At 30.5% G+C, this 27,183-nt stretch overlaps 1 protein-coding gene across 1 annotated transcript; it reads left to right on the top strand.

Annotated features, from left to right (window-relative positions):
- Positions 1 to 1,251: 1,251 nt before the first annotated feature.
- Positions 1,252 to 3,271, top strand: LOC139888529 (uncharacterized). The gene is made up of 2 exons (XM_071871534.1): positions 1,252 to 1,307; positions 2,752 to 3,271. The coding sequence occupies exons 1-2, from the start codon at positions 1,252 to 1,254 to the stop codon at positions 3,269 to 3,271; spliced, it is 576 nt and encodes a 191-aa protein (XP_071727635.1).
- The last annotated feature ends 23,912 nt before the right edge of the window (positions 3,272 to 27,183 follow it).

The raw sequence follows: 27,183 nt of genomic DNA, 5'->3' as shown, positions 1-27,183 counted from the left end.
ACCCAGATAAAACCGAGTGCATGGCCGGAAAAATCCCCTTTTCACGCTGCAATGTGCGAAAGGCGTCCTTGGGTGGAGTTCAAGGTCACGGGATAACCTTGTGTGCAATATTATAGACCCCGGGAGTCGAACTTCTGACCTCTCACAAAGACTGTCGGGTCACTGCCACTTGAGCTACGACACAAGGTTACCAAAATACATGTATTGCATTTTGAGTTTGTCTTCAAAGTTATATATAAATTATATATAACTTAAATAAGATAAATGTTACACGTAGTTTGAAAACCTATTATGCGTTTAAGATAATTATGGGGTGTTTAGGTTTGCGTTTTAAAAATTGAATATGCGTTTAAAATAATTAGAATCAAATAATCGGCTGTATCAAAATGTGTTATAAATTTATAGTATTTGGATTTGATTATACTATTTGACAACGCAATAATCAAATAATCAGCCAATTAAGTGTTTGGTAAATCTGATTATTTGTAAATTAACTAGTAAAACGCAATAATCTGCTAATCACGTTTTGCTGCAGTAAGGGCTGACTTGCTTTTTTTATTTTCACGTTTTGAGTCTCTTAAATCGCAAATAATTAATTTTTAACTTTCCAAACACTAAAAACTGATTATTTACGATTTGAAAACGTGATAATCAAATAATCAAGTTCTGAATGCAAATACAAACACCCCCTTAAAATCGGATAATCAGTTGTACCAAAACATGTTATAAATTAATAATGTCTGGCTTTGATTATACTGTTTAACAACGCAATAATCAAATAATCAGTCTCTTAGGGGGCGTTTGGATTTGCATTTTCAAAATTGATTATACGTTTCAAATAATCATAATCATATATTGAGTTGTATCAAAGCGTGATTTAACTGAATGGTACTTGAATTTGATTATGTTGTTTGATATCGCAATAATCACATAATCATGAGTGTTCGAAAAAATTGGATTAATTAATAACTTAACATCTAAAATTATCATGATGTATGATTATGATGTTTGATTATGTTGTTTGATATCGCAATAATTACATAATCATGAGTGTTCGAGAAAATTGGATTAAATGATTATGTTGTTGTATCTTGTTGTCGTTGGCTTTGGTGGTGGTGGTCGGAGTTCCTGCCGGAATTTCGACCACTGGTTGTTCTTAGTCGATTTTAGGGTGGCTTTGCTCCTTAGCTTACTGTTTGGGCTCTGCTTGCTCCATCCTTCCTGTCGTCATGGCCGGTTTGGGCTGTTACGATGTCGTTGCCGACGTTGTCTATTAAAGTCGATTTCGAAAAATTCAATGTACAGGGGTGATCTCTCGAGGGCTTGGCTACCGCCCGTACGGTAGGTTTGTCCATTGGATAGATGATTTTGTCGGTGTGCTGGCCTCAAGATGGGTGTTCTTGGGTTTCCCGGTTGACGGTGTTTATCGGTTTGTTGTGGGTCTGATGTTGCTCTTTGAGACAGTCTAGTGATGTGGCGGTCAGGAGGCCTCCTGTGGGCTTGGTCGTGCTTGGAGGGGTATGTATTTTGATTAGTCTTTGGTCTAGGCGGGTTTAGCAGCGGTTGGTATTAGCTGTGGGTTTTATCAATTTGTTGGGAAGTGTTTGTCAATGTTGTCTCACTTGTATGTATTTTACAACAGATCCCCAGATCTGCACAATTTGTATCTGTCAACAGTTGTTACATGCCTGATCGATTATATATATATATATATATATATATATATATATATATATATATTGCCAAAAAAAATCAAAAAGGACATTCTTTTTTAAAATAAACTAAACTACATTATAGCATAGACAATCTGATTCATATGAGTCTAACTATAAAGGTGAAAGTGTATAATAGTTTTGCACATGCTATATGTACAATGTAGTCTATTGTATATCATATTTTTTATACTTTCATCATAATTTAGTGTTATACGATTGTCATTAAAATAAAAAAAATACAGTCCAAGTTTTTAGTTAATTCATTATACGAGATGATAGAAAAGAATGAATACTTTTTTAGGAGTCAACTAGTCACCTACTAAATAAATACACTATTGTGTTGGATAATTGTGATGGAGGACAAGTCACAATCTATAAAATTGTCAGACCAAATGGGGCACGGGAGATAATAAATTACTGTATAATCTCAAATATAGTAATGAAAAAAAAGGGCACAGAGAGAATAAATTACTGTATAGTCTTTAAAATTTTGTAATGAAAAATGAGAGAGGTTAGCTTAGGTAGAATAGGGTAGACACCAAATAGAAAAGTGACTACATCATGATATAGAATAGCGCAGGGTTCATAAGACCACCTCCAACGCCGTGTCAGTTTGCACCGTCAGTTCCACATGGCACAAACTGACGAAAACTGACGGTCGTTAACGCGACGTCAGTTTTCGTCACATAAGGGCATTAGTTGGAATTGCAACGAAAAAAAAGGTCAGTTTCGCATGTCTGTTGCTGATTGGTCCACTTGGCACTAGCCGTTGTCCTACGGCTTTCTAGCCGTTTTTTTTTTTTATTTCAACTATGAATAAAACACTTCTTATTCCTAGAGTTCGCGGATACATTCCGAGAGATTGAGAGTCAGCAACGCAAAGATTGTGGGATGATTACTTTGCCAACACACCAGTTATTCCGGAGAAGAAATTTAAAAGGCGGTTTCGTATGCGCATAAATTTATTTCTCCGTATAGCGTAAGGAATAACTACATTCAATAGTAATTATATTCCTGGGCATTTTAATTTTTTTAGAGAAATTATTGATGCGCTTGGTAGGCAGTCGTTTACTACTTTACAAAAGTGTACTTCAGATATACGTCAATGGGCTTATGGATTGAGCCCTGATGCTCTCGATGAATATTTACATATGAGTGAGCAAACATCAGTATTATATTTAGACAACTTTTGTAAATGTATTATTGATTTATATAAAAGTCGATACATGAGATCTCCCACATTAACCGGTGTTACACGATTATATAGTGCACACGAGGAGAAGCATGGATTCAAGGGTATGCTCGGTAGTATCGATATGCATTTAGATTGGAAGAATTGTCATGTTTCTTATAAAGGACAATACACTAGGGGTGATCACAAAAAACTGACGATTATGCTTGAAGCGGTGGCTTCATATGACTTGTGGATTTGGTATGCTTTTTTTGGGATGACAGGTTTTAACAATGATATCAATATTTTGAATCAGTCACCGGTTTTTGATGCATTAAAGAACGAAATTGCTCCATCTGCACTATTTGAGATAAATGGCCATTAATACACCAAAGGTTATTACCTTGCCAATGGTATATATCCCGATTGGGCCACACTGATCAAAGGAATGTCATGCCCCAAAGATGAACCAAAGATTAAGTTTATAAGATTTCAAGCAAGTGCACGACAGGACATAGAGAGGGCATTTGGTGTTTTTCAAGGGCGATTTTATATTTTAAGTCATCCTTCACGGACTTTAAAATTAAAAAACATGCAAAGAGTAATGAAATGTTGTCTCATTTTACATAATATGATTTTAGAAGACAATAATTTTGCGCTATGTAAACGGAAAGAAAGATTTATAACCGAGGAAAGGGCAAATCGTGCCCAACGAGTAACGAATAGAGGACGTGATCAATACATTGTCACAAGAGAAATAAGGGATAGGGCGGTGCACGACCAACTCACTGAAGATTTAACCGAGCATATTTGGAATCTTCCAACATCATTTCGACCTACGAATTGGTGTTTAATTATTTAATCTTTAATATTATTATTTTTAGATTGTAATTTTTTTTTGTATTACTTATTTTATTTAATTGTTTGTATTTGTTTTTATTATTAATGAATATCTTATTATTAGTTATATTAAATGATGTGTTAAATTATATATAAAAAAATGTAAATATAAAAAATTGGTGGACCCTACTGAAATTGACACTGAAAACTAACTGATATTGCTCGAATTACACATGTTTATCCTCACAATATCTTTCTCTATTGGTCGAGTTTGAAGAGATTAGTGATTGAAGGTGTTAGTTTGGTGCTTAAATGATGGTTCAAGGCTAAATGAGGCTAAAAGCCCCAAATGGTGCAAAATTGACCAAGTTTAGCCAAAAAGTGAACCAAAATGGCAAACATCGTGGAAATGCAAAATCAGCGAATGCGGCGCATCAAAATGGCCAATGCGGCGCATCTATAGTGTAAATTGGACCCTTTCAGCACCAGAACCTTTACAAGCACAAAAATGCGGCGCATTTATCTTCAAATGTGGCACATTCATCAGCTAAATGCGGCGCATCAGCAACCTAATTCGGCGCATCACTTATCGTTCACCAAATATGGTGCATCATCCATCAAATGCGTCGCATCTTCGCTGTTTAGTGCAAAAATTTTATCAAGCTATAAATAGAGAAAATGGGGGACGAGGTTAGAGAAGAGCTGTACTTTAGGGTCGTTTTGGAAGCCTAATTGGGTTCCAATCATGATTACATCAAGAAGCTCAATTTTATGGTCCTAGCTCAAGATTGTTGAAGATTAGTGATAGATTTCTATCATCCATTCTCTAGTTTGTAATTTTCTTTCCATTTTGGCACTTGTTCTTAATTTCTCTAGTTGTAGTGATGAATACTTATAATATCTTTGATCTAGTTGTTGTTTATGCTATGATGTTAGCTTTGATTTGTTTGTGTTCATTTGATTATGAAACTTGATGTTTAGATTTGGCCTAGTTTCATGGATTGATGTTCAAATGGGCAATATTATTGAGTTTGGTTGAAGACTCATCGCTATGATTGTTTCAAGCCTCATTTTGATTACATTGATTGTTAAACTATCTTAGTGATTTGTTTAGTGATTCAATTAATACTTCAACACCATTTGGTGATCTAGAAAATTAGGAATTTGGTTCAAGTGATTGGGTCATTGACTTAATTGGTGGTCAAAATAGCTTTTAGTCAACATAGTGGTGATTAGCCTTTTCAAGTGATTATCTAGGTTAAGAATTTGATGCGAGTCTAATTCAAGATCAAGTCTCAATGTGTAACACCCCGTCAAAAATCATTAACGGCGATGTTAACTCTGGTCCCAGTGCTTGGCTTGACTTCTATGTAACAACAAAGTTTTATAGCGGAAGCAAAAAGTACCTGAGAATAAACATGTTTAAAAAGTCAACACGAGGTTGAGTGAGTTCATAGGTTTGTCATAATTAATGATTTTGATAATAGTAATAGATCACAAGATTTCAGTTTCCATAAATATCCTTACACCGCAGTGTAATAAAAAGATTCTACAACCATGGGCACCTGGTAACAGCCTTAACGATAATAATATAATAATGAATACCCCTGATGTCTATAGAGCACCGAATCAAGTGCGAAAAATACCCTCGCAGTACTAAACATCCGTTGACTGCTAGCGCGACTAGCCCGGATGGGGTTGTCAAACCCGATAGATCTATCAATAGGATTCGACCCTCGAAGTACTAAACATCCGTTGACTGCTAGTGCGACTAGCCCGGATGGGTTGTCAAACCCGATAGATCCATCAATAGGATTCGCGCCTACGGTACAGAGACCAATAGATTAAGTTACCAAGCTAAGAGAATATTTGTGATTCTAACCCACGTAGAATTAAGTTTAATACTTATATTTATTTTGCAAAACCGATATAAAATAGTGCATGTATTCTCAGCCCAAAAATATATAAAAAAGGGAACTATGAAAACTCACAATACGATACGATAGTTTGTATTAAATATGCATAGTATGTCACTGAATGTGACGATCCGGAGATTTCCGACCAAATTTAAACTTAATCTTTATATGTTTCCGACACGATAAGCAAAGTTGGTAATGATTGAGTCTCGAAAACTTTGGAACAGTTACATGAATGCATTTGCCCTTTTGACCATTCTCGACGATTCACGAACAATTAATTGTAAATAGTTATGTGTGTATATGTAATTATATATAATTGGAAATTGGAATAATAAATTGAAACATTATATGTTATTGTATTTAAAATTCATTTATGTAAAATAAAATAAAAATATGATACTATAATAATTATTATTTAAAGCATAACTATATATAAATAAAGTATATTAAAAATAAATATTAGATGAATCTTTTGATCAGATTTCATACAGTTAATAACCAGAATAAATAAATGGACTTAATATAAAAATTTGAGATTTATTCGAAGACTTTTATATGTTAACTGATTAGCAATGGACACGATATAATACTTCGTGAATTGAAAGTAGGACAAGAGCAGGCGGCTAACTATTTCACCCACTATAATCTGTGACTTATCTTTGGATTATTGATCTTGTTTCTTGTATATGTAAACATTATAAAGATATACTTATATATTTATGCATATGGAAATATAGCCACACACAAACACATCCCTCAATCATTCGTTTACTGTATTTGATTTCATGCTTTATGTTTTCAATTTCTTTAACATATATTATACATATAGATAGAGAGAACACTATCTAAATCCTATATACATATGCACTGCATAACTCACTCCACAACCATCCTTCTCGATCACCACGGTTATCATCTTCTCCATCCAAACAACCCTTATTGACCACCCTAACTCCACCACCTACGTTCCTCACCATCATGATTCATCGGCTACAACCACAATCTCCTGTCTCTCCTCTCTCTCACTCATGATTTAGTTTGAGAATACTCGCCAATAAAAACCATCATTTAACCCTTTGCTTTAAAGCTGATATGTTCCTGTACAAAATGAGAAAACACCACTAACGTTATTGTTGCCATGGTTTGATCAAACTACATCAGACTATCATTATTGCTATTGCTACCAAACAACCTATTTTCGTTTACTCCAACACCCACATTCATCTTCACCATCTAGTCAATCACCATCGCCATCACTTCCATCGGCTCAACACCATCCACCACCATATGGTTGAAAAACAACTCATATGATTGAAAAACAACTCATCTCATCTCTTGTCTCTTCTATATCTACTTATGAATGAAAACCCACTACACATGTTTAACCACATATCATCACCTTTCATTTTCCTTTTCTAAACCATCTATCATCAACCAAATTCCAAACTCAATTCGTTTATTTCTGTTGAATGCTAATCGAACAACCACCATCAAACACTACCGCTGCCACGACTAACCATCACCATCCTAAACAATCACACACCACCATCGACAACATTTTTTTTTTCTTTTTCCTTTTGTTTTCAATTACCAACCCAAGAATCCATAACCACACCATCATCCACTGCTACTTCTGCAGTTTATCTTCTGCTTTCTATTCCCATCGTGAATACCCTAAACCACCACCATAAACACCTTCGAATTTCTACTGCTACTTCTGTCAAATTGCAACTGTATTGTTTCTTTCTGTTTCGTTATTATATTGAAACAAAATGATGATTAATGATGATGAGAAAGATGAAGTAGTGATGATAATGGAATTGAAGATAATGATGCTTTTCTTATTTTAAACGTTCACATGGTATTCGATGATTTTTTGTTTTTTATCTTTTTGTTATATGGTCGTGAATGGCTGCTCATGGAACCCACCTTTGGGGTATGTACTGATAGAAGGCTACCCAAGCAAAATTTATATTGTTTCTTTTTGAGGTATTGAGATGGTCCACGAATTCAAGAAATCAAAAAAGAAAAAGAGTTAAAAGAAATTAAACGCAAATATAAAACAGAAAAGACATAACAGACAAATGGTTATGGGTGATGTTGGTTTAAGGAGGAGTCCTGTATTCGATTCCCACATGCTGCAGTTTTATTTTTTTTATTTTAACAGTGAGCTACGCAGGTCAGGCCAATTGGGCTTAGATAAATTAATTTATTGGGCTGTGTTTGTAGCATTGGGCCGAGATCCGGTTTCTATTGTCGGTTGGGCTGAAAAATGATGATGCTACGTTGATAATAATCAAAGATGATGAAAACAGAATTTACGGGTTAAAACAAAATAAGGTAGTGATTAAAACAGAGATGAAAAAAAAACAGAGGGATGGTTGGTCTTGTGGTTGGGGAACGAGAGGTCTTGGGTTCGAGTCCCATCTGCAACAATTCTTTTTACTCAAAGCTTTTCAAAGGGTATAAACTTTTATTTTACTTCTATTATCATTATTATTGTTATTGTTATTAATATGATTATTATTGATTATTGATGTTATTATTATGATTATAAGTGTTATAATTAATATTAGTGTCAGTATTATAATTACCATGATTATTAATAATATCATAATCATTATTGTTACTACTATTATTATTATTACTATTATTGCTATAAGTATTATTAAAATGTTGATAATTGTTAAATTGTATCATTTATGAAATATAGATATTGTTACTAATATATGTATTAATATTATTATGATTAGGGTTATCATTATTATTACGGAATATACTACAAGTTATCATTTTTCTCATTAATATTAGTACTAGTATCACTTTTGTAACTATTAGTATTATTATTATTATTATTATTATTATTATTATTATTATTATTATTATTATTATTATTATTATTATTATTATTAAACAAAGGTATCATTATTAACAATATCTTTATTAATATTATCATTTTTAACAAAGTTACTATTATTATTATTGGTAAATCATTTAATATCATAACTACCATAAACAATAAAATTAATATTGTTACAAGTACTATTAATAATATCATTGTTATTATCACTAATAGAGTTATTATTAATATATGTATATTATTAATGTTATTATCATTATTTATTTTTACTAATATTAACTTAGTATAATAGAACTACAATTTTGATAAACAAATTAAATACATATATAAATATATATATATTTAACACATATAACATAACAAAATTTAATATTTTTATATATATATACAAAATGAACATATAAAACATATATATATACATATTACTAACATGAAAATAATATAACTAATATATTTATATATGTGTTCAATTACAACTATAAATATTAATAAATATACAACTGATATAGGTTCGTGAATCCGAGGCCAACCCTGCATTGTTCAATATAGTCATATGTATTTTTACTACAAAATACATTAAGTGAGTTTCATTTGCTCCCCTTTTAAATGCTTTTGCAATATATTTTTGGGACTGAGAATACATGTGCTACTTTTATAAATGTTTTACAAGATAGACACAAGTACATAAAACTACATTATATGGTTGGATTATTAACCGAATATCGCCCTTCAAGTCTGGTAACCTAAGAATTTAGGGAAATGGCCCCTGATTGACGCGAATCCTAAAGATAGATCTATCGGACTTAACAACCCCCATTCAGGTTATGGATGGTTTAGTACTTTGAGATTATTATATAGACGAGAGGTTCTGTTTTGGGGATATTCTATGCATTAAGTTAACGTCGGTTATCAGGTGTTCAATCCATATGAATGATATTTTTTGTCTCTATGCATGGGAGGTATATTTATGAGAAATGAAAATCTTGTGGTCTATTAAAATGATGGAAATAATTATTTATGATAAACTAATGAACTCACCAACCTTTTGGTTGACACTTTTAAGCATGTTTATTCTCAGGTATGAAAGAAATCTTCCGCTGTGCATTTGCTCATATTAGAGATATTACTTGGAGTCATTCATGACATATTTCAAAAGACGTTGCATTCGAGTCGTTGATTTCATCAAGATTATTATTAAGTCAAGTATAGTTGGATATATTATGAAATGGTATGCATGCCGTCAACTTTCGATGTAATGAAAGATTGTCTTTTCAAAAACGAATGCAATGTTTGTAAAATGTATCATATAGAGGTCAAGTACCTCGCGATGTAATCAACTATTGTGAATCGTTTGTAATCGATATGGACTTCGTCCAGATGGATTAGGACGGGTCATTTCAGTTGGTATCAGAGCGGTGGTCTTAGCGAACCAGGTCTGCATTACTGTGTATAACTGATAAGTTGTTAGGATGCATTAGTGAGTCTGGACTTCGACCGTGTCTGCATGTCAAAAGTTTTGCTTACCATTAGTGTCAAAAATTATTTTCTTATCATCCTTAAAGTCTAGACACGTCTTACTACCCCTATTGCATAGACAGTGTATAGATAAATTCATATCTTAGCGTATCTGTTATTGTTACCTTTGCCTGATAGTTTCCGTAGATTCCTCCGTAACTTATGGGATTTTAGTATTATATATGCATATGTAAATTATGTATTGCAGGTACTAATCTACATCCTATAATCTATTTTTTATCGAAAATAATTCATCTAATCGTACAAGATAAATCCCTCAACCAGTTTGAGTCCCTCAGATTCTAATAGTTATTCAGATAGTTATTCCGACAGCTATTCCGATATGGATTTCCACTCGAACTCCGAAAGCAGTATAACTAGAATGAATCAACCAATCATCCATCCCCAATTCATCTGATGAGTTCGTAATCGACTTAATCAATGGAGACGCAAAGAAGGCGATCCTTTTCACCCACTGAATTTACCTCTTGGCGATGAACCTGAAGCACTTATCAGCGAACCAGTCCGAATCATTATTTTCACCCTCATTTCCCGAATATCTCACCACGATTATATTCTATCCACAATTCTAAACCTTATTCATCCGCTAGTTCCGGCTAACAATCATCCCGGAATAATGGAAGAAGTCAACGAGCTTCGCACCCGAGTTGTAACCTTGGAAAAATATGGTGCAAAAACGTACCAGCTTCAGCAACATCACCGGTACCAACAGTACCATCAGTAATAGCACCAGTACCATCAACAATCCATGCCTCAACATCCCATTCAGTATCTCGAGTACAATCATCGTTCTACGTATCGTTCTACATCATTTATCTTCATACGACATGGCGATTATGTAATCTCTAATGTTTTAGAGATTATATATCCTTGTTCTAACGGTAAATCAAATGAGTTTAATATCATATTAACTCACTAAATCCATGATTACATCTGAAGAAAATATATATGTATATATGTTTTCATAGAGATTGTAATTAAAAATTCTTTTGTACAAACTGTTAATGGTGAAAATATTTTAACGGGTAGGTAATACCCGAGGAATATTTAGATTTCACATTAATAAGTTACACTGTATATTCTTTCAAATCTGATTCAACAGTCATTTACTATCCTATTTACATCCATCGATATACATATCCGTTCACCGCAGAATAACCCTTTTCATTCAATTTTATATTTGGATTTTGATCTATCAGAATCCAACAAGTGGCATAATGAAGAAAACACTAGACAAAAAATAAAAATTTGTTAGAAACAAACAAATTAACCATGAGAAAATTTTGTTAAGAAGCTACGCTAACAAAATCCTAGCTAAATGTTCCTAGCTAACTGATTACATTTTATTTATCGCAGTTTAATTATCGCAATTTTATTTATCGTCATTTAATTTCTGTTATTTACTTTACGCATTTTATTTATCGTCATTTAATTTCTGTATTTATTTTACGCACTTTAAATATCGGGACACGTATATAAGGTTTTGACATATCATATCGACGCATATATATATATATATATATATATATATATATATATATATATATATATATATATATATATATATATATATATATATATATATATATATATATAAATATATATTATTTGGAATAACCATAGACACTCTATATGCAGTAATGATCGAGTTCTCTATATAGGGTTGAGGTTGATTCTACAATAATATATATACTTTGAGTTGTGATCGAGTCTGAGACATGTACACGGGTCACGATACATATTAATTCGAATATTATATATATAATTATATATGAATTATTGAATTGCTAACTGTGGACTATCAACTGAGGACTATCAATATTGGACAATTAAAATGAATTAAAATATTGATTATAACATATGAAACTAAACAATTCTTCAAGTTTTCCACTTGATTTCATCTTAAACCTCATTGTATCTTGACGATTACAATCTGCATTCAAAACTTTCATGATCCTTGAAAACACCTCAATCGAGAGGATGAACCAACCGCACTTCATCTACAGAAGGAAAGATTTATGTATATAGTATTGCACCTGAGAAACTCTCGGCAACTGAGTAAAAGTTTAACACGTAGCCGCGTCAGATCCTTTGGCATTTATTAGCAAAAATAACTTTACGATCCCTTTTCAAAGTAGCCAATTTTGTCACAGCTCCAGCAAGTCAACTTCGACTTTTCATTCGAAGTAGCCTTACTATAATCCTGATATATACGATTATCCTTTTGATACCGAAGAATTCTTTTATATTCCACTATATTACCAGCAGACGTACCAGCTACCTCGTTGCTCCTTGGCTCGAATCTCTACGACAAATCAATATATTTATCTATTGAAGTTTTATCATGAACTCCATATATTTATCTATTGAAGTCTTATCATGAACTCATCGGTATCTTGTAACGATAATTACCATACCAAGTACCGGAAGGCATCAATCGATAATCTCGAAATTCTCAGCGATTCTACGACAACAATTTATATATATATATATATATATATATATATATATATATATATATATATATATATATATATATATATATATATATATATATATATATATATATATATATATATATATATATATAAGTTCTATCTCCTGGATTTACGAATTCCAATTCTGAAATTCTGAAAAGCACCCAGTCTGCAAATTAATGCTCTGAATTTTGAAAATGTTGAATGAAGCAACAAAAACTGTAAACGACCTCAACAGCCTAAAGTTGACGATAAAGAATTGTATGTTGGCAAAGCTCAGAAAAAGTTTGAAACTGAAAAAAAAAACTGATTGAGCAAACTACGAAGGAGTCTCTGAACAAATCACAAGGACTAAACTTGTACATTAAGAATCCTGATGATTCTATTTCTGATGAAATCTTTAGCGAATACCTTGCTTCTGACTCCAAACTCTTGCGGACAAATTTTCTTCACCATCCTTCGATATTAGAAATTCCAAGATATCATCGTATCTTTCATTATAAATATCCTCCATATTTCTGAAGATATTTTCATAACTATTCTTATCTGAAATCATTAATCTCTTCGTGCTATCAGTGTTACATCATATAGAAACTGTTAGTTTCTATATTCTGTAAACTTGCAAGCTTAAAATATGAATGTTATTGAAGTAATGTTGGGAACTGATGCATGAGTTAGTATAATATAATGACATTTGATCAACGTGATTATATTACAGTAAGTCATGCTGAGTTTCTAATGGAACGTGATGATTCACAGTTCATACCGTCATCATGTGCCATGTTACATAACTCTTTCATTCTGCTTAACTTCTGAACATATCAAGAAAGTATATTCTTGATAGTTCTATTCTCAGTGATTCTGGTAATTTGACAAATCAAATCGTGCTAATACATTCTTTCTTATTTAGAACATGTCGTTTATTCGAAATTCCATATTTACGAATTCTGGACCGTTACTCGCCTTACTAAAGATCGTGAGGATAATAAAAAGGCAAAGAGCATCAAAATATAAGAGAAATTATAAAGCCCAATAACAACACGGAAGTTACAAACCGTGGATATTAATACGAATAGCAATATAAAGACATAATATAATTAAGAATAGTATCACCCCAAGGCAATAGTAGAAGTAAGCAGATTTTTCTGGTGGAAGATTGAAAAGAAGGATGACAGAAATGATAATTAGGAAAATATCAAGGAATAGAACTGGATTAAACATTTTCATAATCTTTTGGATGTATGAACTAAGAAAGAAAGTATAGGAATGGGAGAATAATGTAACGGAAGAGTTTAATTTATAATGGGAGTATCAGACAGAGTAATCGAGACAGATCACCGTATTTAATTATAGAGATCTTTATTTCCTTATTAACCGAAGAATCAAATCTTTTGGATTTCGAAGATTTTCTTTAAATCCCTTGAATTCCGGAATTCAACCAAGACAACATCAAAAGTTAAGACACATCTTATTTTCTAAATTCAACCCTGACTCTGTCAAAAGTTAAGACGAATCTTTACTTTTCCTATTTCAATCTTTTGCGATAGCTTCACTCATACGCTTCAAGTAACCGAATCATTTAATCATTTAATCTATATTACTCGGTAATGATAAAACTCTATTTACCACTCATATTCGCCAGGAAAACATTTTTATTGTTAGCCATGACGACCTCACTCAAATTTCGGGACGAAATTTCTTTAACGGGTAGGTGCTGTGACGACCCGGAGATTTCCGACCAAATTTAAACTTAATCTTTATATGTTTCCGACACGATAAGTAAAGTTGGTAATGATTGAGTCTCGAAAACTTTGGAACAGTTACATGAATGCATTTGCCCTTTTGACCATTCTCGACGATTCACGAACAATTAATTGTAAATAGTTATATGTGTATATGTAATTATATATAATTGGAAATTGGAATAATAAATTGAAACATTATATGTTATTGTATTTAAAATTCATTTATGTAAAATAAAATAAAAATAAGATACTATAATAATTATTATTTAAAGCATAACTATATATAAATAAAGTATATTAAAAATAAATATTAGATGAATCTTTTGATCAGATTTCATACAGTTAATAACCAGAATAAATAAATGGACTTAATATAAAAATTTGAGATTTATCCGAAGACTTTTATATGTTAACTGATTAGCAATGGACACGATATAATACTTCGTGATTTGAAAGTAGGACAAGAGCAGGCGGCTAACTATTTCACCCACTATAATCCGTGACTTTTGTTTGGATTATTGATCTTGTTTCTTGTATATGTAAACATTATAAAGATATACTTATATATTTATGCATATGGAAATATAGCCACACACAAACACATCCCTCAATCATTCGTTTACTGTATTTGATTTCCTGCTTTATGTTTTCAATTTCTTTAACATATATTATACATATAGATAGAGAGAACACTATCTAAATCCTATATACATATGCACTGCATAACTCACTCCACAACCATCCTTCTCGATCACCACGGTTATCATCTTCTCCATCCAAACAACCCTTATTGACTACCCTAACTCCACCACCTACGTTCCTCACCATCATGATTCATCGGCTACAACCACAATCTCCTCTCTCTCATCTCTCTCACTCATGATTTAGTTTGAGAATACTCGCCAATAAAAAACATCATTTAACCCTTTGCTTTAAAGCTGATATGTTCCTGTACAAAATGAGAAAACACCACTAACGTTATTGTTGCCATGGTTTGATCAAACTACATCAGACTATCGTTATTGCTATTGCTACCAAACAACCTATTTTCGTTTACTCCAACACCCACATTCATCTTCACCATCTAGTCAATCACCATCGCCATCACTTCCATCGGCTCAACACCATCCACTACCATATGGTTGAAAAACAACTCATATGATTGAAAAACAACTCATCTCATCTCTTGTCTCTTCTATATCTACTTATGAATGAAAACCCACTACACATGTTTAACCACATATCATCACCTTTCGTTTTCCTTTTCTAAACCATCTATCATCAACCAAATTCCAAACTCAATTCGTTTATTTCTGTTGAATGCTAATCGAACAACCACCATCAAACACTACCGCTGCCACGACTAACCATCACCATTCTAAACAATCACACACCACCATCGACAACATTTTTTTTTCTTTTTCTTTTTGTTTTCAATTACCAACCCAAGAATCCATAACCACACCATCATCCACTGCTACTACTGCAGTTTAGCTTCTGCTTTCTATTCCCATCGTGAATACCGTAAACCACCACCATAAACACCTTCGAATTTCTACTGCTACTTCTGTCGAATTGCAACTGTATTGTTTCTTTCTGTTTCGTTATTATATTGAAACAAAATGATGATTAATGATGATGAGAAAGATGAAGTAGTGATGATAATGGAATTGAAGATAATGATGCTTTTCTTATTTTAAACGTTCACATGGTATTCGATGATTTTTTGTTTTTTATCTTTTTGTTATATGGTCGTGAATGGCTGCTCATGGAACCCACCTTTGGGGTATGTACTGATAGAAGGCTACCCAAGCAAAATTTATATTGTTTCTTTTTGAGGTATTGAGATGGTCCACGAATTCAAGAAATCAAAAAAGAAAAAGAGTTAAAAGAAATTAAACACAAATATAAAACAGAAAAGACATAACAGACGAATGGTTATGGGTGATGTTGGTTTAAGGAGGAGTCCTGTATTCGATTCCCACATGCTGCAGTTTTTTTTTTTATTTTAACAGTGAGCTACGCAGGTCAGGCCAATTGGGCTTAGATAAATTAATTTATTGGGTTGTGTTTGTAGCATTGGGCCGAGATCCGGTTTCTATTGTCGGTTGGGCTGAAAAATGATGATGCTACATTGATAATAATCAAAGATGATGAAAACAGAATTTACGGGTTAAAACAAAATAAGGTAGTGATTAAAACAGAGATGAAAAAAAACAGAGGGATGGTTGGTCTTGTGGTTGGGGAACGAGAGGTCTTGGGTTCGAGTCCCGTCTGCAACAATTCTTTTTACTCAAAGCTTTTCAAAGGGTATAAACTTTTATTTTACTTCTATTATCATTATTATTGTTATTGTTATTAATATGATTATTATTGATTATTGATGTTATTATTATGATTATAAGTGTTATAATTAATATTAGTGTTAGTATTATAATTACCATGATTATTAATAATATCATAATCGTTATTGTTACTACTATTATTATTATTACTATTATTGCTATAAGTATTATTAAAATGTTGATTATTGTTAAATTGTATCATTTATGAAATATAGATATTGTTACTAATATATGTATTAATATTATTATGATTAGGGTTATCATTATTATTACGGAATATACTACAAGTTATCATTTTTCTCATTAATATTAGTACTAGTATCACTTTTGTAACTATTAGTATTATTATTATTATTATTATTAAACAAAGGTATCATTATTAACAATATCTTTATTAATATTATCATTTTTAACAAAGTTACTATTATTATTATTGGTAAATCATTTAATATCATAACTACCATAAACAATAAAATTAATATTGTTACAAGTACTATTAATAATATCATTGTTATTATCACTAATAGAGTTATTATTAATATATGTTTATTATTAATGTTATTATCATTATTTATTTTTACTAATATTAACTTAGTATAATAGAACTACAGTTTTGATAAACAAATTAAATACATACATAAATATATATATATATATATATATATTTAACACATATAACATAACAAAATTTAATATTTTTATATATATATATATACAAAATGAACATATAAAACATATATATATATATATATATATATATATATATATATATATATATATATATACACATATTACTAACATGAAAATAATATAACTAATATATTTATATATGTGTTCAATTACAACTATGAATATTAATAAATATACAACTGATATAGGTTCGTGAATCCGAGGCCAACCCTGCATTGTTCAATATAGTCATATGTATTTTTACTACAAAATACATTAAGTGAGTTTCATTTGCTCCCTTTTTAAATGCTTTTGCAATATATTTTTGGGACTGAGAATACATGCGCTACTTTTATAAATGTTTTACAAGATAGATACAAGTACATAAAACTACATTATATGGTTGGATTATTAACCGAATATCGCCCTTCAAGTCTGGTAACCTAAGAATTTAGGGAAATGGCCCCTGATTGACGCGAATCCTAAAGATAGATCTATCGGGCTTAACAACCCCCATTCAGGTTATGGATGGTTTAGTACTTCGAGATTATTATACAGACGAGAGGTTCTGTTTTGGGGATATTCTATACATTAAGTTAACGTCGGTTACCAGGTGTTCAATCCATATGAATGATATTTTTTGTCTCTATGCATGGGACGTATATTTATGAGAAATGAAAATCTTGTGGTCTATTAAAATGATGGAAATGATTATTTATGATAAACTAATGAACTCACCAACCTTTTGGTTGACACTTTTAAGCATGTTTATTCTCAGGTATGAAAGAAATCTTTCGCTGTGCATTTGCTCATATTAGAGATATTACTTGGAGTCATTCATGACATATTTCAAAAGACGTTGCATTCGAGTCGTTGAGTTCATCAAGATTATTATTAAGTCAAGTATAGTTGGATATATTATGAAATAGTATGCATGCCGTCAACTTTCGATGTAATGAAAGATTGTCTTTTCAAAAATGAATGCAATGTTTGTAAAATGTATCATATAGAGGTCAAGTACCTCGCGATGTAATCAACTATTGTGAATCGTTTGTAAACGATATGGACTTCGTCCAGATGGATTAGGACGGGTCATTTCACTGAACAAGTACAGAGTTGACCTCGGATTTACGAAAGTATATCAATTTTATATATTAAAACGTATATTCGTAATTGAACAAGTTTATATATATTATTTCAATTGTTATATATATATATATATATATATATATATATATATATTCTATATATAAGTATTTATTTGATAAGGTATTGTTAATAATAATAACAATGATAAAAATGATAACTTTAATAAAAATGATAATTTTGATAATAATAACAATAATAATAATTAAAAATTTTAATAATAATGATACTTTTAATAATAATTTTAATAATAATACTTATAATAATGATAATAACAATAGTTTTTGATTTTAGTATTAATGATAAAAATAAAAATTTTGATAATTATTAATACTCATAAATTAAAAATAATGTTAATATTCATAAAAGGATAATAATAATATTAGTAGTAATAATAATAATAATAATACTAAGTGGTAATACTTAAATGATAATGATATTTGTAGTAACAATAATAATAATAGTCTTAATTGTAATTATAATCGTGTTAAATGATAATTAATACTTTTTTTGTAATTAATAATTATAACACTTAATGATAATATTATGATAATAATAGTAGTAACTTAATAATAATTCTAATAATAATAATAATAGTAATAATAATAATAATAATAATAATAATAATAATAATATTAATAAGAAAACTACCTTAGGAGCTTTCCTAAAAAAAATGCCACAGCCCGGGCTCGAACCCGCGACCTCCCGCTCACCCACTAACACCTTAGACCAATGCTCTACTTACTACTTATCCGATTTAATTCAACTATTATTTCTATATAACCCGTAATTACACTGTTTCCATTATCTTCTTCCTCTTCAAAATTTTTCAGTCGACTAGAGAACCATCAAAACAATATATATATATATAAAAAGAAAACTGGCGCGATGTACTCTTATGATCATCAAATTTGATTCGAGTTTTCAGAGGTTTTTAGCAAAAAATTTCTACATGAATTAAGTTTTAAAACCTTCCAAGAACATTTCTCAACCCTCAATTTAACCAGAAACATCAAATAGAAATCGAATTTCATGAAGAACAACACGTTTGACTTTTTGAAAACAAAACTTTGACTCGAAAATTTGAATTCAATTCAATGAATTGGATTCTGATATTTTGCAGGTAGTTTGAGCATGGAAATCCTAACAAGACTGCATTTTTAGTTTTTGATAATTGATACGAATTCGATCGAATGCTAAAAAAACTATGGCGACAGAGGAACGAGCCTTTTTTTTTAAATTTCTGTTTTTGATTCGTGAATTGTTGTTAATGCAGTATTTATGATTAATCAAACTTGTTGTATATTGATGATTGATCGAAAAACAACAAACTTGTGACCAGTAGAAATTAAAATATATATCACGATATATATAAAAAATCACGATGGATAAAATAATAAAAAAAATATAAAAAGAATAAAATTGGGTCGATCATGATCTGGAAAGCAAACTTAAAAATATATATCATTTGTGTACTGTTTTTGACTTTTTAATTGATATTATTATTAAATAAATATATAATAATAATTTGATAATATTATTAATAAAAGTAATAATAATGATAATAATTTATAAAAATGATAATAATAATAATAATAATAATAATAATAATAATAATTAATATTAAGTATAAGAATGATAATAATATTAATAATAATATTAATATTACTAATGGTAAATAATAATAAAAATAATGATAATAATATTGATATGACAAAATTAATAATAAAAATGATAATTTTAGTTATAATTAATAATAATAATAATAATAATAATAATAATAATAATAATAATCATTATAAATGTTAATAATACTATTAATACTAATAATAATATTATTATTAATATTAAGTTGTATTAATAATAATAATGATATTTATAATAATCTTAAAAGTGATAATGTTAATAATAATGTTATTAATAATTATTAATAATAATAACATTAGTAATAGTTGTAATAATAATACTTGTAATTGATAATGATAATTATTAATAATAATTATGATACTGTTAACAATATTGATTGTGAATAATAATGATTAATGATATATTATTAGAAATGATATTAAAAATATTAATATAATAAATAATTACTAATGCATAATTACTTACGAATAATTGTTCGTGAATCGTCGGAATTAGTCGAAGTTAGGTTTAAATTTAGTCGGAAATTTTCGGGTTGTCACAGTACCTACCCGTTAAAAGAAATTTCGTCCCGAAATTTGATTGTGGTCATCATGGCAAACAATAAAAATGTTTTCGTGACGAATATGAGTTGAAAAATAGAGTTTTATCAACATTGGGTAATATGGATGAAACGATTCGATTATAGGAAGAGTATAAAAGAAGCTATCAGAAGAGTGAAATGAGAAAATTAAATGTTCGCCTTAACTTTTGACGTAGTCACGATGGATTTTCGGAATTCAAGGAATAAAAAAAATCTTCGTAATCTTTATAAGATTTGATTCTCCGGTAATTAATTAAATTAGGATTTTCTTTCATTAAATGCGGTGAATTGTCTTGGTTGCTGTGTCTAAAATTTCGCTATATATTAGCTTCTTCCGTTTCATTATCTTCACCACTTCTATACTTTCTTCCTCAATTCATACTTCCAAAAGATTTAGGAAATGCTTAATCCAGTTCTGATCCTTGTTATTATATTGACCATTTATACAGTCATTCTTCTTTTTTCATTTACCACCAGAGGAATTTGTTTTCTTCTACTATTCCCTTGGGTTTATAATGTTTTTAATTTTCCCGTGTCTTTACGTTGCAATACGTATTGATATACACGGTTTGTAATTTCGGTGTCATTATCAGGCTTTATATTTTCCCTTATATGTCGGAGCTCTTTGCTCTTGTTTTCTCTTCTCGACTTTAAGCAAAGCGAATAATGGTCCAGAATTCGTAGGTATGAAGTTTCAAATGAACATAATGTTCTAAGTAGAAAGGAACGTAATATCACAATTTGATTTGTTAAATTACCAGAATTACCGAGGATAGAACTATCAAGAATATATGTTCTAGATATGTTCAGAGTTTAAGTAGAATGTAAGAGTCGTGTAACATGGCAAATGATGATTATAAAGTCTATGAATCATCATCTTCCATTAAAAATTTAGCATGACTTACTGTAATATTATCACGTTGGCCTGACGTCATTATATTATACTAACTCATGCTTCAATTCCCAACTCTTCTCCAGAATTCATTCATAATTTATACTTAGGTTTTACAGAAGTTTCCAATATAATGTAATACAGATAGCACGGAGAGGTATATAATTTCGGACGAGAATATTTATGAAAATATCTTCAAAAATATCGAAGATATTTATGATGATATTTTGGAATTTCTAAGTTCGAAAGTTGATGAAGAAAAATTTTCCGCAAGCTTTTAACATGACTTCGGAGCAAGATATTCTCTAAAGATTTCATCGGATCCAGAATTGCCTAGATTCTTTGAATATAAGGTTTGGTCCTTGTATTTGTCCTTGGTCTCCTTCATGATTTGCTCAATCCGTTTTTCAGTACCAAATTTTCTTTTGAGCCTTTTCCAACGTACCATTCTTTATTATCAAACTTTTGGCCATTAAGACCATCTATAGCTTTTGCTGCTTCATCAGCATTCTCAAGGTTAACGAATCGGAATCATTAATTATCAATCCGAGGTGTTTTCAAGAATTATGATTTTTGAGCGTTGAACGCAGGATGTAACCGTCAACGGATCTAACGGTTGTCGAAAAAATATCGTAAATGATAATTTCGGTGGTTTGATGTGATAATTCATCACAGAATGCGAATGAATATAATTCAGGACTGTAGTGATCTTTAGGAAGATTACACTTGCTAGAGCTTTAATTGGATTCTGATATGTCAAAATCTGTAGTAGTTGTTCTTTAGTGAATGAATACATATATCTTGTAAGTAGTATAATTACTGACTATTGAATCAGAATTGAAGAATATACAATGTAACATATTAATGTGAGATATAAATATTTCTCGGGTATTACTTATCCGTTAAAATATTTTCACAATTAACAGTTTATACAAAAGAATTTTTAACTACAATCTTTATGAAGATATATGTTCATATATATATTCTCCAGATATAACATAGATTTAGCGAGTTAATATAATATTAAACTCATTTGATTTGCTGTTGAAACGAGAATAAATAATCTCCAAAACCTTAGAGATTTCATAATTGTCGCGAAATATTTAGCTAATGAAGTTATGATCAATACTTCATCGTCCATTGTTGTTGATATACTTCGATATATGAAGTTGGTGCTCGTGGAATTCTTGTGAAATTCGCAAGACACGAATGATGTTTTCTAAAAAGTTTTGAGTACTTCGAAAATGGAAGTGTAAAATCAAACATGTATTTTAATAATACACTTAGTTTATTATGAAATGGAGAAGCAGTGATTAACGACTGTTAAGTCATTAACGAAGGATGCACATTATATCATATTAGTGATATGAATTAACCAAGTAGTACATACTAGTTAAGATTCACACGTAATAGCTTAGTACGGAAAGATTTATTATTGTTCCAAACCATATATATATATAAAGTATACATATATAATTCTTCAGGAGGAATGAGTCAATACATCTTAACTCATTATTACTAATCCTTGGTATCTATGGGACGTATGATGTTGATATCAGAGGTACCGAGTGTGATGTTGAGGCGTGAGATGCGAATGTTGTTGTTGGTACTGTTGCTGTTGGTGGTGATGCTGATGGTACTGGTGGTGCTGTTGCTGATACTGGTGGTGTTGTCGGTGCTGGTTATGCTGCTGATGCTGCCGATGCTCTTAGATTTTGCACCATATTCTCTAGAGCCACTATTCGAACGCGAAGCTCGTTGACTTCTTCTATTACACCTGGATGATTGGCGATTTGGACAAGCGGATGAATAAGATCTAGAATTTTCGATATTATATATTCATGACGGGATATCCTGGAAATGAGGGTGAAAATGGTGTTCCGGATTGGTTCGCCGGTAAGTGCTTCAGGTTCTTCGCCAATAGGTGAATTCCGTTGGTGGAAGGGATCACCTTCTTCTTGTCTCCATTGATTAAGTCAACTACGAACCCATCCCCAATTCATCCAAAATAGATGATGGCTAATTGGTTCGTTCGTTTCGATTACGCTGCCATTGGAGCTCGAGGAATCAAGTGAAAATACCATATTATGTGATTGGAATTAAGGTTTGATATGAAATGAGTGTTGAATACTGATTGATATATTTGTCTCCTCGAATACGTATATATAGCAAAAAGATTTCCGTAATTTACGGAGAAAATTTAGGAAAAGTGTCAGACAAAGTCTATTGGTATAGATATGATAAGATATGATTTGTCTATACTCCATTTATGTAATAATTGCAGTATGACGTGTCTAGATTAAAAATGAGAAGTATGTAATCAGATAAACTTTCGATTAATGACTTTTAATTCGTAATGGCATATTCAGGTCTAGGGGCTTGAGCTATAGGATCCTTTAAATTGGTAATCCAAACCCTTCCATTCTAGAGTTTCGTAGACGCCACCCGTCAAGAAAGTTCAATGATCAAAATAACGAGAAAACAAAAATTTAAAAGTAATGAATATGGATAGTAGAGATTTCAAGAATCATGGATAACATTTCATGTAATACATATGTAATACGCAAACCATGATAGATGACATAGGAATGTCAAGAATTTTAGAAATCATGAGTGATATCCCTCGGTTTCACCAATCGTGGTGATCTTATAAAGATAATGCGCGTGAGTTATAGAATTTTGTGAATCACAATGGGAGTTCCTCCCGGAGTGACAGAATAAGAGATATGTATATGTATAATGCAAGTAATAATATTTTAAAGCTATAGGTCAGGCTGTATACTAGACTTTGATGCACCCTATAAATCTGGGTTATCCACGAGAATTTCAGCCAACATGGCCTAGATGACCCACTCATCAAAATTTGATTTTATAAATTGGCCTGAACAATTAAACGAGCGCGATCCGAGAAAAATACCGCTACGCAAATTAAATACGCGGGAAGAATAATAATTCAAGAAATAAAACATATGAATATTTTATTAACTCATACGACATCAGAATATCGTATTAAAATAATTCGGATTTGGAAATCTCGAAGTCTAATCGTTGGTTTGGAAACCGAGACGATTCATCAAATAAAAACGTTATACGTAGGAACGTACAAACACATAGTCACACCTTTTTATTTAATAGATAATACAGGAATATTATAATATAATTTAGTCACATAAAATGACTTCATAAAACCTTTCAAAATTTTGAGACTCATAATAACAAGTTTGCTTATCGAGTCGAAAGCATTCAATCATATAGAGAATTGACTTAAAAATAAGTTGAAATTTTTTGGCAAGAAATGATAAATAAAATTTAAAATAAACAAATACGGTCAAAGTCTAGACTCACTAATGCATCCTAACAACTACCGGTTAGACACACTAATACAAATTCTAGTTTGCTAAGACCAATGCTCTGATACCAACTGTAACACCCCGTCAAAAATCATTAACAGCGATGTTAACTCTGGTCCCAGTGCTTGGCTTGACTTCTATGTAACAGTAAAGTTTTACAGTGGAAGCAAAAAGTACCTGAGAATAAACATGCTTAAAAAGTCAACACGAGATTGAGTGAGTTCATAGGTTTGTCATAATTAATGATTTTGATAATAGTAATAGATCACAAGATTTCAGTTTTCATAAATATCCTTACACCGCAGTGTAATAAAAAGATTCTACAACCATGGGCAACTGGTAACAGCCTTAACGATAATAATATAATAATAAATACCCCTGATGTCTATAGAGCACCGAATCAAGTGCGAAAAATACCCTCGAAGTACTAAACATCCGTTGACTGCTAGCGCGACTAGCCCGGATGGGGTTGTCAAACTAGATAGATCTATTAATAGGATTCGACCCTCGAAGTACTAAACATCCGTTGACTGCTAGCGCGACTAGCCCGGATGGGTTGTCAAACCCGATAGATCTATCAATAGGATTCGCGCCTACGGTACAGAGACCAATAGATTAAGTTACCAAGCTAAGGGAATATTTGTGATTCTAACCCACGTAGAATTAAGTTTAATACTTATATTTATTTTGTAAAACAGATATAAAATAGTGCATGTATTCTCAGCCCAAAAATATATAAAAAGGGAACTATGAAAACTCACAATACGCTACGATAGTTTGTAGTAAATATGCATAGGATGGCACTGAACAAATACAGAGTTGACCTCGGATTCACGAACCTATATCAATTTTATATATTAAAACGTATATTCGTAATTGAATAAGTTTATATATATTATTTCAATTGTTATATATATATATATATATATATATATATATATATATATATATATATATATATATATATATATATATATATATATTCTATATATAAGTATTTATTTGATAAGGTATTGTTAATAATAATAACAATGATAAAAATGATAACTTTAATAAAAATGATAATTTTGATAATAATAACAACAATAATAATTAAAATTTTTAATAATAATGATAATTTTAATAATAATACTTATAATAATGATAATAACAATAGTTTTTGATTTTAGTAATAATGATAAAAATAAAAATTTTGATAATTATTAATACTCATAAATTAAAAATAATGTTAATATTCGTAAAAGGATAATAATAATATTAGTAGTAGTAATAATAATAATACTAAGTGGTAATACTTAAATGATAATGATATTTGTAGTAACAATAATAATAATAGTCTTAATTGTAATTATAATCGTGTTAAATGATAATGAATACTTTTTTTTGTAATTAATAATTATAACACTTAATGATAATATTATGATAATAATAGTAGTAATTTAATAATAATTCTAATAATAATAATAATAATATTAATAAGAAAACTACCTTAGGAGCTTTCCTAAAAAAAAATGCCACAGCCCGGGCTCGATCCCGCGACCTCCCGCTCACCCACTAACACCTTAGACCAATGCTCTGCCTACTACTTATCCGATTTAATTCAACTATTATTTCTATATAACCCGTAATTACACTGTTTCCATTATCTTCTTCCTCTTTAAAATTTTTCAGTAGACTAGAGAACCATCAAACATAATCACAATTTACAAATTTAAATTAAGGTTTGAACTTGAATTAAAATCAATCGGTTGTGGTGTTTTTGATTAACAGCAAATATATATATATATATATATATATATATATATATATATATATATATATATATATATATATATATATATATATATATAAAAGGAAAACTGTCGCGATGTACTCTTATGAACATCAAATTTGATTCGAGTTTTCAGAGGTTTTTAGCAAACAATTTCTACATGAATTAAGTTTTAAAACCTTCCAAGAACATTTCTCAACCCTCAATTTAACCAGAAATCAAACAGAAATCGAATTTCATGAAGAACAACACGTTTGACTTTTTGAAAACAAAACTTTGACTCGAAAATTTGAATTCAATTCAATGAATTGGATTCTGGTATTTTGCAGGTAGTTTGAGCATGGAAATCCTAACAAGACTGCATTTTTAGTTTTTGATAATTGATATGAATTCGATCGAATGCTAAAAAAACTATGGCGACAGAGGAACGAGCCTTTTTTTTAAATTTCTATTTTTGATTCGTGAATTGTTGTTAATGCAGTATTTATGATTAATCAAACTTGTTGTATATTGATGATTG

The sequence above is a fragment of the Rutidosis leptorrhynchoides genome, chromosome 2 (genome assembly GCF_046630445.1).
Source record: "Rutidosis leptorrhynchoides isolate AG116_Rl617_1_P2 chromosome 2, CSIRO_AGI_Rlap_v1, whole genome shotgun sequence".
In the NCBI taxonomy this organism is placed as follows: Eukaryota; Viridiplantae; Streptophyta; class Magnoliopsida; order Asterales; family Asteraceae; genus Rutidosis; species Rutidosis leptorrhynchoides.
The sequence above is the reverse complement of the archived record's forward strand: the minus strand, read 5'-3'. Positions and strand labels throughout refer to the sequence as shown.